Source organism: Passer domesticus, chromosome 5 (genome assembly GCF_036417665.1).
Source record: "Passer domesticus isolate bPasDom1 chromosome 5, bPasDom1.hap1, whole genome shotgun sequence".
Classification (NCBI taxonomy): Eukaryota; Metazoa; Chordata; class Aves; order Passeriformes; family Passeridae; genus Passer; species Passer domesticus.
Window position 1 is genome coordinate 49,412,061 of NC_087478.1, and position 11,948 is coordinate 49,424,008.

An 11,948-nucleotide genomic window follows, 5' to 3' on the forward strand; every position below is an offset into this window, starting at 1 on the left:
CCAGAAGCCAGGCAAAATTTACAAGGTATAAATCAGGGACTGCTTCCCCGGAGCAGTAAGGCCAGGTGTCTAACCAGCCAAAGCAGTGGCCAAGACTGGCATTTTCCCAGATGCTAATGTTACCTGGGAACATTCTCCCAGCTTCCTAAAATGGCCCAGTTCAGTGGAGGTATTGATCAGTGAAACGCAGTGAAGCAGCTCTCAGCTCCTGAGCTGAGGAACACCTGAGCTTGGGAAGCAAAGTCTCTTTCAAACTGGGAGAGACTTACTGACTTACATGCATGATAAGACTCCTTCAAAAAAGGTCTGCTGAGATTTGCATCAGTCACTGTATGAACTTCCATCCTTGGAAGACAATGCCCTCCGGTGAGTCGGCGGCTGTGGCCTCTGTCATTTTGTTTTCCAAAAAATAAGCAGGTAGAGGTTATTCCTTCTCACATTGCCCCCATCCTGCCTCTGCTCAACCCCTCCCTGTTGTTCCTGGTCTTGGTATAAACAGAGGAGCTATGTTTAGAAAGGGCACTGTGTTGCTGTGGCGATCAAATTTTGACAGTGTGTGATGTCAGTGAATTGGATACAGCCGCAACCAGTTGTCATAGCAACCAAGACCAAAGATAACCAGGGTACCAGAGGCAGAGGAGACAAAGTGATCTGAGTAGCATCTCAAGGACACGGAAAGAAGGAATGTGCTAAAAATGTCCCCTCCATCTTTTATTTTTCTCTGTTCTCTCCTAAATGCTCCAGAGATTCTCTGCATGACCAGGCCTAGGGACACGAGGGATGGGAGGAGATGAGGGGCAGGCAGAGGAAACAGGCACCAGAATAGCAAGACCAAGGAAAGGTGCATTGGGGAGATATGTGTGAAAGAGACAGATTAAGGAGTGTTTGAGATGATGCCAAGCAAGCCTGAGGAGTGCTGGCAGCCCTGGCAATGTGGGAACCCAGTCTCTTTGTCTTAACCCTACAATCCAAGTACTAAAACATGGTGTAAAGCTGTAACCTTCTTAGCCTCCTAATGCTTCCCTATACCTCTCCAAAGAAAGAAGCCAGTCCCTTGATCCCTAACCTTCTGTATCCTTATCCTCTTGCTTTCTCAGAGACCTGTGAACCCCATGACTCCCTCTCCCCCATTGACCATTAATGCTGTTTCAAGCCTCCAACCCCACTTTAGCTGGTTTTAGGAGTCCCTGATTTCCTTGGCAATGAAACAGGTTGGTGGACACGTCAACTAGCAGACTGTGCCACCTCATCTGTGACCACCCCTAACTGTGGTGCTGTTATGACCAGGGAGTTCAAGCTTTGTTTGTTCAGCACAAATTATCTCTTAAGCAATGCTTAGACTCTGAAACCCGTATCAGCTCAAAGGCTTCCTACACAACACAGCAGAACTCACATATACTCTGACCTGTATATTCAAATTCTAGATAATATTATAAGATTATATAAAAATTATAACAAAGACCCACTTTGATCACCTTGAACAGCCATGAAAGGGCTGCAGCTTCTACCTACAGAATCCTGGTTAGATTTTAACAGCCATTTCCTCATTCTTTCTCATCTTGCAGGAACATCCCAGCCAGTCCTGCCAGTTCTGATAGTGAGCACTTTCATCTTTGTGATCATTGGGACTGCCTTCCTCATTAACTTACGGACGCTGAAATGGTAATTGTGAATTAAGTTTATGTCTCTGTTCCTCTCCTGTATCTTGTGTGTATTCTCAAAACTCAGATTATTTTTCACCTGGTGTTACTCATGATAGAGATGGCTTTAAGCCAATCACTTTATGGTTTATAGCCCAGCCTCCTGATACTGATATTTGCCTGTGGAAAAATAACACCACCCAAGATGATGTGGTTTCACCAGCACTGTCGTGTTGTGCCATTCTCCTGTGACGTGGTGCCATGCCCTGGCTAAATTTAAAACAGCTGCCTCAGTACATCTATTGCCCAGGGGTTAGAGTGGTGTTTCCTGGCAGGGATGCATCAAAATTGCCTCTTCAAAAGCAGGTCACTGGGTTGGGAACTCTCCCTGTAGCGGGGACCAAGCAAGCCTGGTTACCATTACCTTCTCATTTAAACATTCCAGCAAGAGTTCAGGCAGGATGAGATGACATTGGGCCTGCAGGCAAAACTCCCAAGTGAGGAGCACAGTTCTGGTTCTCCCTGGTCTGTGCAGTCCTCACACACTGATAAAACCTCTATGATGCTCCAAGACCTCTTTGTCAGTGTTTCTACCCAGACACTGCTTTTATTGAGGACTGAAAGTGTCTCACAAGGTTACTTGACACAATAATAGGTACAGTGACCCCTCAGCTTGGTGCAAGGTTAGAAACAGTCACAGGTTTTCTCATCTCAGGTCAGGGGTAAAGAAGCAGGGAGCTGATATTCATGGCAGGGAGCAGGGACAAACATTCTCAGGGATAAAATTGCAGAGGCTGGATGGTTTCTCTGTAGGGAAAGACAGAGAACCATGCTGAAGGAAGATGGATACTGAGAAAGTCACTGGTCACTATTTTACCCTGAGTCACAACACAAAGTTGAGGAAGTGCTAGATGTACAGCACAGAGGGAGTTAAAAAGGCCTCCTTTCTCCACAAAGCATAATTAACCTAGGGGAATTGAGTGCAGAATAATGCTGAGGTAAGATGCAGGAAGGATTAGACATGCATGAATAAAAATAGCATCTGCAGTGATGTAAGGTAGTTTATATGCAAGAGCTAGCAAGCTCTGATGCTTCAGAGTACAATGATTGCCTCCAGAGGTCAGGAGGGTTTTTCCTCACAACATCCTACAGCAAAGCTTCAGCAAAAGGATGACAAGATGATCCAACCACTCTGAGAAGCTGAGGAGCTGATTAGATCACTCCGTGCTGCCTCAGGATGACAACGCACTGGTTCCAGGGAAGGAGAGGCCTCTGGATAGTGCAAGGCATACTCATTCAGATGGCTTGCATTGCCTGTGTGCCCCAGCTATGCCATGCAACATCCTGCTAGGAGGGCAGAGAGCTGTGGCAGAGCTTTCCCGGGATGGCCCTGCTCAGGCCACATGGTCCTGAGTCATTGTGGTGATAGCAAAACAAAGAAGGGGCAGCTCACAGCAGCGGGAACTTGGAAACAAGGGAGGCCTGCTCAGCTTGTCATCAGGACAGGGGCTGAAGGGGGCAGGTGGAGAGGTTTAGGTGATCAGGCAAGGCAGGGAAGAAACCAGTAAAACCAGGGGTTGTCCTTCCCCAGGGAAAAGGCTGGGGGAAATGTATTTTCCAGTGCCAGGTTTATCTGTCTCCTCTCCATACATCTCATGGCTCTGTAGTGCCTCTCAGACCACTCAAGAGGAAAGAGGGCCCTCAGGCTCGAGTTCACCTCTTCCTCCATGCCAGGGCAGTACCTGGGAATTGCAAGGCATTCTTCTTGCCATAGTGATGGTGATCAGGATCAGGCCCTGCTTCATTTGTCCTTCTCATTGTCTCTCCTTAAGGTTTAAGAAGATCCTGAAGATTCACATCCCAGATCCTGAGAAGTTTTTTCCCCCACTTGTTTCGGTTCACGGAGGTGACATTCAGGTGAGGGCTGGAGCCATAGTAGGGAGAAATAATGAAAAGGAGCACCCAATTGCATGTGCCCAGGACAGATAGACCTACACATGCACACAAGATATGTGCGCCTGTAGCACCAGCTGCAGGGTTCTCTGCTCAAGTTCTATTTTCTGACCTTCTAAAACCTGACACTCAGCTGAGGCATTTCTAATTACAGAGCAAAGAAATGGCAAACCACACCAAGCACAGCACCCTGCTCCCCTAATCGGCAGTCTAAGAGACAACAAGGGACCTGCAGGAGGGAGCTTGGCCTCTCAAGATCCCCCTCCCTCCCAGTTCAGTGCCTCCCTACTTGCCCTAGGTTGCCCTGTTCTTCCCCATATTTCCTGTTGTGAGCTTCTCCTCTGCTCCTGTTGTGAATTGTAATCACACTGGATAGCACCTAGCTATTCCTTGCATTCTTGTCTGTTTTCCTTCTTTTCCCACTCCACTATTCCCCTTCCCTAGTCTCTCTGTGAGTATGGGCAGCTGCAAGGAGACAATTACCATTCTGTGCAGCATTAAAGGGAGCGTCAGATGCAAGACGTGGGAGGTGATCCCAAGGGGCATCTTGCTTTAAGAAGGACGGAAACAAACTGCAGAGGGTTCAGAAACAGCAAAGCTTTGGAAAAGCCGAGGTGTACAAAGGCTTAGAAAGCTTAAACTACAGGGAAATAGTACAGAGTAGGGGGACAGGGTTGTGCAGCAGGCACTCAAGACACTTTATCAGTGCAGAAAGAAATTTTGCTTTACAAGCCATAAAGGCAATGGATTTGGGTGTTATCGAAACCAGTTTATTTTTGAGGATAATGATGCAGTGAAGGATGCTGCTCATGATGACTATGAAAATTAGGCACAAGGAGCCTGGAAGAGCACTTTAGACAAGAAATCTGCATATGAGAAGCTTGTTCAGCACCTAGGAATAGATTGCATGAGATGCACCTCAATACTGTTTTTCATGCTTCACATCATCCGGTCTTGTAAGGGTTTTTCTACCTTTTTTATTCCCTTTGTTTCACTTTAATTCTCCATCTTAAATTCCATGCTCCAGAAATCTCAAAACATAGGCTGACAAGATCCACTCTTAATTTTAATGTGACAGAATGACATACTGAGAATGACATACTGTCTCTGAAAATGCTGCAGATGAGACATCATGAATGGGAATTTCCCTCCCCACAACCTCTGGTAACCCTTATTTGGACAGAAAAGGGATCACTTGATTGCTGTGGCCAGTAGTTGAAGAAACCTTTGGTTCTTCTCTGAGTGCAATACTTTGGTAGTCACAGCCTCTCTCTCTCTCTCTTGTGTTTCTTCCCCACCAGAAATGGCTGTCCTCCCCATTCTCCACATCTTCCTGCTGTGTGAACAGCACAATCCCAGAGATCTCCATGCTCGAGGTGATGCAGAAGAATGACCAGGAATCCCGGTTTCTACTTTCCAAGGGAACCCAGTCTCCTGATCCTCCCATAGAAACCAGTGTGCACTCTGGATCCAGCTGCTTCACCAACCAAGGCTACTTCTTCTTCCACCTTTCCAACTCCTTTGAGATTGAGCCCTGTCAGGTCTACTTCACCTACGAGCCTTTCAGCCAGGAGGGCAGCGGCAGCAAGGATGGTGACTGTTACCAGGCTCTCCCCTCTCCAGACCTCTGCACACTGGCAGAGGACATGAATGTGCTGCCCAACAACTTCTTTCACTCTATAGAGGGAACCCAGAGCTCCCAAAAGGGCTCCTTGATGGAAGAGACAGCAGGTGAAGCCCAGCAGGCCATGGCTGTTCCTGGGGCTCTCCAGTCGAGTGGAGGCACTTCACCAACACTGGTTCTGGAACAGGATGAGAAGGTGATGGACAAAGCAGTTTCACAACCAGCTGAGGCCGTGTGCCAGCTGGACACCGACTTTCCTGACCCACTGGACCTGCAGGACAGCGATACTGCCAGTGTAATGGAGGGGAGTGGGAAGGGGGGGCCTCCAGCTGACCCCTGCACACCAGCAGCAAGTGCTGCCTCTTCCTTCTCCCAGCCTCCATCTCCAGCACAAAGACAGGATGAGGAGCCATGCAAAACAGCCTTTTCCAGCCAGGACCCAAGCACGGGTGCCTACCTTTCTCTGAGGGACCTCCAAAGCCAGTACAGCCATTGCTCTGTCCAGGATCTGCCTGGAGGAGACCCACAGGTGGGAAAGGTCACCTCTGCAGGGAAGCCTAGATAGATGGACAGTTTCTCTCCTCAGGACACGAACATAACTTCAGCATCAATCCCATTGGGACTGCTCACTAATGAGGCTGGAGAACACAGGCCAACAAAGACTTGCCTTCACAAGAAAATCTGTTTTGCTGTTAATACTGGCTCCGATGGCATAGAAACTCCTCACATTTCTCAAGTGACACTCCTAACCTCACCTATTCATTTTTCCTTTCCCAGATCCCAGTACGAGACTGTGCCAGCACGTCCATGCTCTACATTTTGGTATAAAATAGCAGTCAGCTTTGAGGCTGAGCGGGCATATGATCAGTTTGTCTCATACTGGCCTAAAAACCTCTAATAGGACAGAGAAATGCCCAAAGGTGTAGCTATGAGATTTCATACAGGGGCCAGTAGCACTGCCAGTCAGTGCTGGGGGGGATGATGAAATGGATGAAGACATCTCCTCCTGACTGACCAAGGGTGTGATTTTTTCCTGATGTCCTCATTTTAAGCTTTAATCAGAGATTACATTCTAAGCTACTTGATCCAGCTTTAGACTTTAGAGTCTAGACTTTGGAGTCTCTAAGGTCAGCTCAGAGCCACAGCTGTATCAGCTGTCTAAGCAGTGCAGTGTAAAAAAGAAATCCCCTCTATCGAGTTAAAAATAAAGGGGAAATCCCCTCCCTCTCTTTCTTCCCTCCATCTCTGATGGTGGCAGTAAAAAGAACTCACACAGTTTCCCATTCTTGCTACAATATTTTTCATGAAATCGAAAGCCTTTCTGCCCTGCTGGCAAACTACAGTTATTTGACTATGATAAGCTGATTGCAGAATAGTTCATCCCACATCCTGTATAAGTGGAAAACATCACAGCAGTGCTGCCCATTCCTTCCACTGCTGATGCTGAAGGGAAACCATTGCCTAATTAGCAGCAAAGATGTGGTGAATGAGCCCAGAAAACTAACCCACGAATCATCACCTTTTACTGAAATGAAAACCTCAATCCACTTGCAAAGAATGGGGATAGCACAGACTTCGTTTTTCTTCTTCCTCTACATGCCCTGATCTGGCTTAGAAAAAGCCACAGAAGAAAAGTGGTAAGGCAAAGGAAGATCCCTGCATTCACCATTTGTACCACCTGTCCATTTTCTTGCCGTATTTCTGGTCTTTTCAGCAGTGGGAAAATACCAGCCATGTGCTAAGAGTTCTTCTCATCTCTTAAAAACTCTTCTAATTTATACCAATTATATAGAGAATTTATACCAAAAAGTTCAAGGATATTGAACTTGTTAATGCTTCTGTCACAGCTGTGAGTGTCAACTAGAACTAATTCTTTCCTATCTCTGTCTGTCCAAGCATTGAGATTCCTGCTCCTACACTGTTAGCTGACATTGCAGTATGCATCCTGAATGTCATTATGAGTCCCAGATGCAAGGTCCAACCCACTGGCTTGGATTTCACCTGAAAAGGGCTGCTCAGATGAGTAGAGCCCACTTGTTGCTGGGAGGCCTTCGGGAACTATTCCTCTCCTCTCATCAGTTCCTTCACCATCTGTCTCACTGTTCCATTGTACCAAGGAGAAAACTGGAGACACAGCTTCCCAGACAGGAAAGTCCAAGGCTTTCCCAGCTGTTTCCTGTACTTTGAGAGTCTTCTCAGACGGTCTTTGAAAATCTTCCCAGAGACACTGACTCCCTTGCCTCTGATGGGCAGTTTGCTATCCTACATGGGCCAAGGATCCAAGCTGCACTGTCCCCATGTAGACTTTCTTAAGATTTTCTGTTTTCCTTTATAGAATCATTAAGGGTGGAAAAGACCTTCAAGATTATCTAGTCCAAATTTTGACTGAATACTACCATGCCCACTAAACTTTAAGTTGCAAAGTGCCACAACTACTTGTTTTCTGAACACTTCCAAAGATGGTGACTCCACCATTTTCCAGGAGAGCCTATTCCAGTGTTTAACCACTCTTTCAGTGAAGAAATTTTTCCTGATATCCAACTTGAATTTCCCCTGGTGCAATTTGAAGTATTTTTCTCTTGATCTATCACTTGTTATCTGGAAGAAGAGACTGACCTCTACCTTGCCACAACTTCCTTTCAGAGAGTTGAAAAAAGCAATACGGTTACCCTTGAGCCTTCTTTTCTCCAGGCTAAACAGTCCCAACAATCCCTCAGCTTGTGCTCCATACCCTTCACCATCTCTATTGCCCCTCTCTGGACATGCTCCAGCACCTCGATGTCCTTCCTGTATTGAGCATCCTAAAACTAAGTACAGGATTTGAGGTGTGGTCTCTGCACAGCGGGATGATCCCTTTCCTAGCACTGGTGGCCACACTATTCCTGATACAAGGCAGGATGCCACTGGGCTTCTTGGCCACCTGGGCACACCTGGCTCATGTTCAGCCACTGTCAACCAGCACCCCCAGGTCCTTTCCCACTGGGCAGCTTTTCAGCCACTCTTCCCCCAGTCTGCAGCACTGCATGGTGCTGTTGCGACCCTGTTGCTACCAGGACTTGGCACCTTGTTGAACCTCATGCAATTGGCCTTGGCTCATCAATCCAGCTCCTCCAGACCCCTCTGCAGAGTCTGCCTACCCTGCAGCAGATAGACACTTCTGCCCAGCTTGGTGTCATCTGCAAACTGACTAAAGGGGAGCCCTTGATCCCCTCATCTAGATTATCAACGTGTATTAAACAGATCTGGCCCCTATACTAAGCCTTGTGGAACACCATTGGTGACTGGCTGCCAACTAGATTTAACTCCAATCACCACAACACTTTGGGTTTGGCCATCCAGCCAGTGTTTCACCCAGCAAAGACTACATACATTCATGCCATGGGCTGCCAGTTTCTCCAGGACAATGCTGTGGTAAGATAGTGTAAAAGGTTTTACTAAAGATTAGGTTGACAACCTAATCAGAACCTTTCCCTCCTCCACTAAGTGAAGTTCACCCTGTCATAGAAGGAGAGCAGGCTGGTCAAACAGGACAAGCCTTTCCTAAACGCATGCTGGCTGGGCTTGATCCCTTTGTTGTTCTGCACCTGCCATGTGATGGCACTCAAGGTGACCTGTGCCATGATCTTCTGTGGCACCATGGTCAGACTGACAGGCTGGTAGCTCTCAGATTCTCCTTCCAGCCCTTTTTGTAGATGGGTGTCACACTGGCTGACCTCCAGTCACCTGGGACCGCTCTGGCTAGCCAGGACTGCTGATAAAGATGGAAAGTAGCTTGGGGAGCTCTTCTGCAGTTTTCTCAGTGCCCTTGGGTGGACACCATCCAGCACAAAAAATTTGAGAGTGTCTAAGTGGCACATCTGGTCACTAACTACTTCCTCCTGGATTCCAGGGGGCTTATTCTGCTCCCTGTCTTTGTCTTGTAGCTCAGGGGGGTGGGTACCCTGGGGACATCTGGTCTTTCTGTTAGAGATTGAGGCAAAGAAGGCATTAAGTAGCTCAGCCTCATCCTTAATGACAATATTCCCCTGCCAAGTCAAATAAAGGATGGAGCTTCTCCTTGACCCTCTTTTTGTTATCAATGTATTTGTTATTTTTGATAACAGTAGTTAGATTGAGTTCTAGCTGGACTTTCTCCTTTCTAATTTTCTCTCTGTATGACCAAACTATACATCCATACTCTTACTGAGTACATCTTGCTGCTAAGATGAGTACAAAGCACCAAGTCTGCTTCTTTGTAAATAAAAAAAAATATATTAAGTAATTTACAGTGTCTTTCTGTCCTTTGGGAGAGGGGAAATGACTAACAACTTTTCCAAACAGGGAACTAAGCAAAGTTGCTCGAACTAATATACCTTTAGCTCTCCTTCCTACTCCCTGCCCCAAGGGACTCAGACACCTAAAAAAGAAAGCAGAGTTAGAGGTGATCCTGTGGCAAGCTCCTGAGGACTGTCCTGCTGGCTCAGTACTTTTTCACCCCCCAGCCCCCTCGCTTTTAGTGAAAAGGTTGACAGCTTTGGAGCTGGCAAGCTGCTAGCACAGCTTTCGCAGCCATGCTGGGTGTGAATGTGTGACACACTGCGGCAGGAAGTGCTCAGCGTCAGATCTGGCGATAACCGGACCTTTCTTCCAGGAAGACGCGATCATGTGGGCTTGTATGTGAGTAACGCGGGCTGTGAGTGCCAGAGTCATTGCACTCTCAGTGATTTGGGGACCTTTTGCTGCCGGGTTCCCAACAGCCTTTTGGAAATGTCACACGGGGAGCAGTCACACGCCGTGCTCTCCCCTCTCGAGCCCACGAGAACACGGCGTGCGGATCGCAAACCCACAGAAACACGCTACGGCCGTGTCCCTCAGTACCAGAGGCAAACCAAAGCTGAACAGCACTGTTGCTCACCAGCACGTTGGTAAACCAAAACATTGGTGTGGAAAATATCAAGCTAACAGCCACAGGCACGAGTTCCCTCTTTATCTCAAGCCTAGAGACAGCAAAGATAGCTGTCACATCTCTCATCTCCTTTCCAAGACACCTTGTTCATAAATAGATACCACTCTCAGCCTCCTCCCACATCTCTTCTTTTTTTTTTTTTTTTTTTTTTTGCTGTGGAGAAACAGAAAGCAAGGGGTACTTGCAGGAAAAAAATTCCTCTGAAGTCAGATCTGATCAAGGGTTTGGGTCCTTGGTTGATTCAAAAGCCTGTGGTGATAGATGTGGTATGCTTGTTTATATAGATCAGATTGAGATTCTACATTTTTTGTTCTGCTGAAAACACCAGAGAATGAAGATTCTTCTTTCCAGGAAAATTTAATTCAAAAAAGTAAGGTCTTTGGCATTGAGAAATACCCTCAGATGGATTCTGATGCACTGTGGCAAGCCCCTCATGGTGTGAACTCAGAAAAGCTATATATGAATGCATTTGTGCCTAAAGATGCTGCTTGTCCCTCATTATCTGTGGAAATTCTGGTTCAGAGTAACTTTTTAAAGTGAAATCAGGTCTCAAATCCCTTGAGCAGTTCTGAAAGCATTACCAGTCAAACACTCTAGCTTTCCACCTACATTGAATGTTTGTCTACTAGAATCCACCATGAGGCAACTACAGCAGTGCCTTTTGGTCTTCATGCAGTCCCAGACTAAACCTAGCCCAGTGAGAGAGATGAAAAATATCTATCCCTGCACAGCTGCCAACATGAGCCCAAGCAAGCCCTGGCCCAAATAAGCTCAACCCCAGGTCGATGTCACTGGCTAGAGCTCAGCCCTGGGTCAGGAGCCACCCATTTATTGATAGAGTAACTCTGTTTTCTCTGCTCTAGCTGCAGTGTCTCTTCTTTCCGTGAAAAACAAAGGGGCACATGCAGACCTGCAGGACTGTAAGCAGAAGATCATGAAGGAAAAGTAGCTGACAAGAACCTGGGGCTGGAAGAAAAGCAGATGCTTCAGGGAGATTTGAGTGGCCGTGCAGCTGAGTGTGGGGAGCCCAGTGTCAGGAGACTGGGCAGCGAGAAGTGCAAGACAAGAGGGAGTCTCTGAGGTTGGCACTGGGAAGCACTGTGCTTCGCTTTCATCTGATGAACACTGTGGTGACCAGATCTGCTCTCTACTGCTGTCTTCCCTCCTTCCAGCCATCCACCCCTGCCAGCCAGCACCTGCTCCCTCCCTGTGCTGGGAGCACACACCGATGGGACCAAAGAGGGTGCCTAACAAATACAGCAGTTGCTCAGCAACTCCCCGTCCCCTGAGGAGGACAATGTAAGCAATCTGCACCAATCTCCTGGACTGCTCTTCTCTGCACAGCTACAGGTGCTCCTACCTTGACTTTTTCTGGATTTCCCCTGCTCAGCCTGCAGATCTTCTCCCGCTTTAAGCCTCCAAACCCTCCATTTCAGAAAAGAAAAAAGCCATTGTGCAGGGTGCGCTGACCCACTGCAGCAGGATGGCGCAGGACAAAGGCCGAGCTGAAGGGACATGGCACCAGGTTATTGATCACTGAGGAGACCTTGAGCTGGGTAAATAGATGTCCCGCTTCCTCCCCCACTCCCTGCAGGTGTGAGTTGGGGTGTGGGCCAGGTCTCACAGGCAGCAGCAGGCTTTAGAGGTAGGTCTGCAGCTCTGGGGGAAACCCCAGAGCCTGCCATCAAATCTACTAACAAAGAGGCTCTTCTGCTGCTTCCTGCCCTCCCTCCCCTGCCCCTCCATCTGCGGTCGTGTGCTTATGCCTGCTGTTTCTGAAGGGATG

General features: G+C 47.6%; 1 protein-coding gene across 5 annotated transcripts in view; it reads left to right on the forward strand.

The window, feature by feature from the left end:
• The window catches only part of LOC135300647 (complement C1q tumor necrosis factor-related protein 6-like), a 36,602-nt gene extending 27,124 nt beyond the window's left edge, over nt 1-9,478 (forward strand). For all 5 annotated transcript variants that reach the window (XM_064420316.1, XM_064420317.1, XM_064420318.1 and 2 more), the window contains 3 exons: nt 1,566-1,662; nt 3,473-3,557; nt 4,895-9,478. In XM_064420316.1, coding sequence (XP_064276386.1) covers nt 1,566-1,662; nt 3,473-3,557; nt 4,895-5,782 — 1,070 coding nt within the window. In that variant the 3' untranslated portion in view covers nt 5,783-9,478. The remainder of the gene's footprint in view (nt 1-1,565; nt 1,663-3,472; nt 3,558-4,894) is intronic.
• Nucleotides 9,479-11,948: the final 2,470 nt, after the last annotated feature.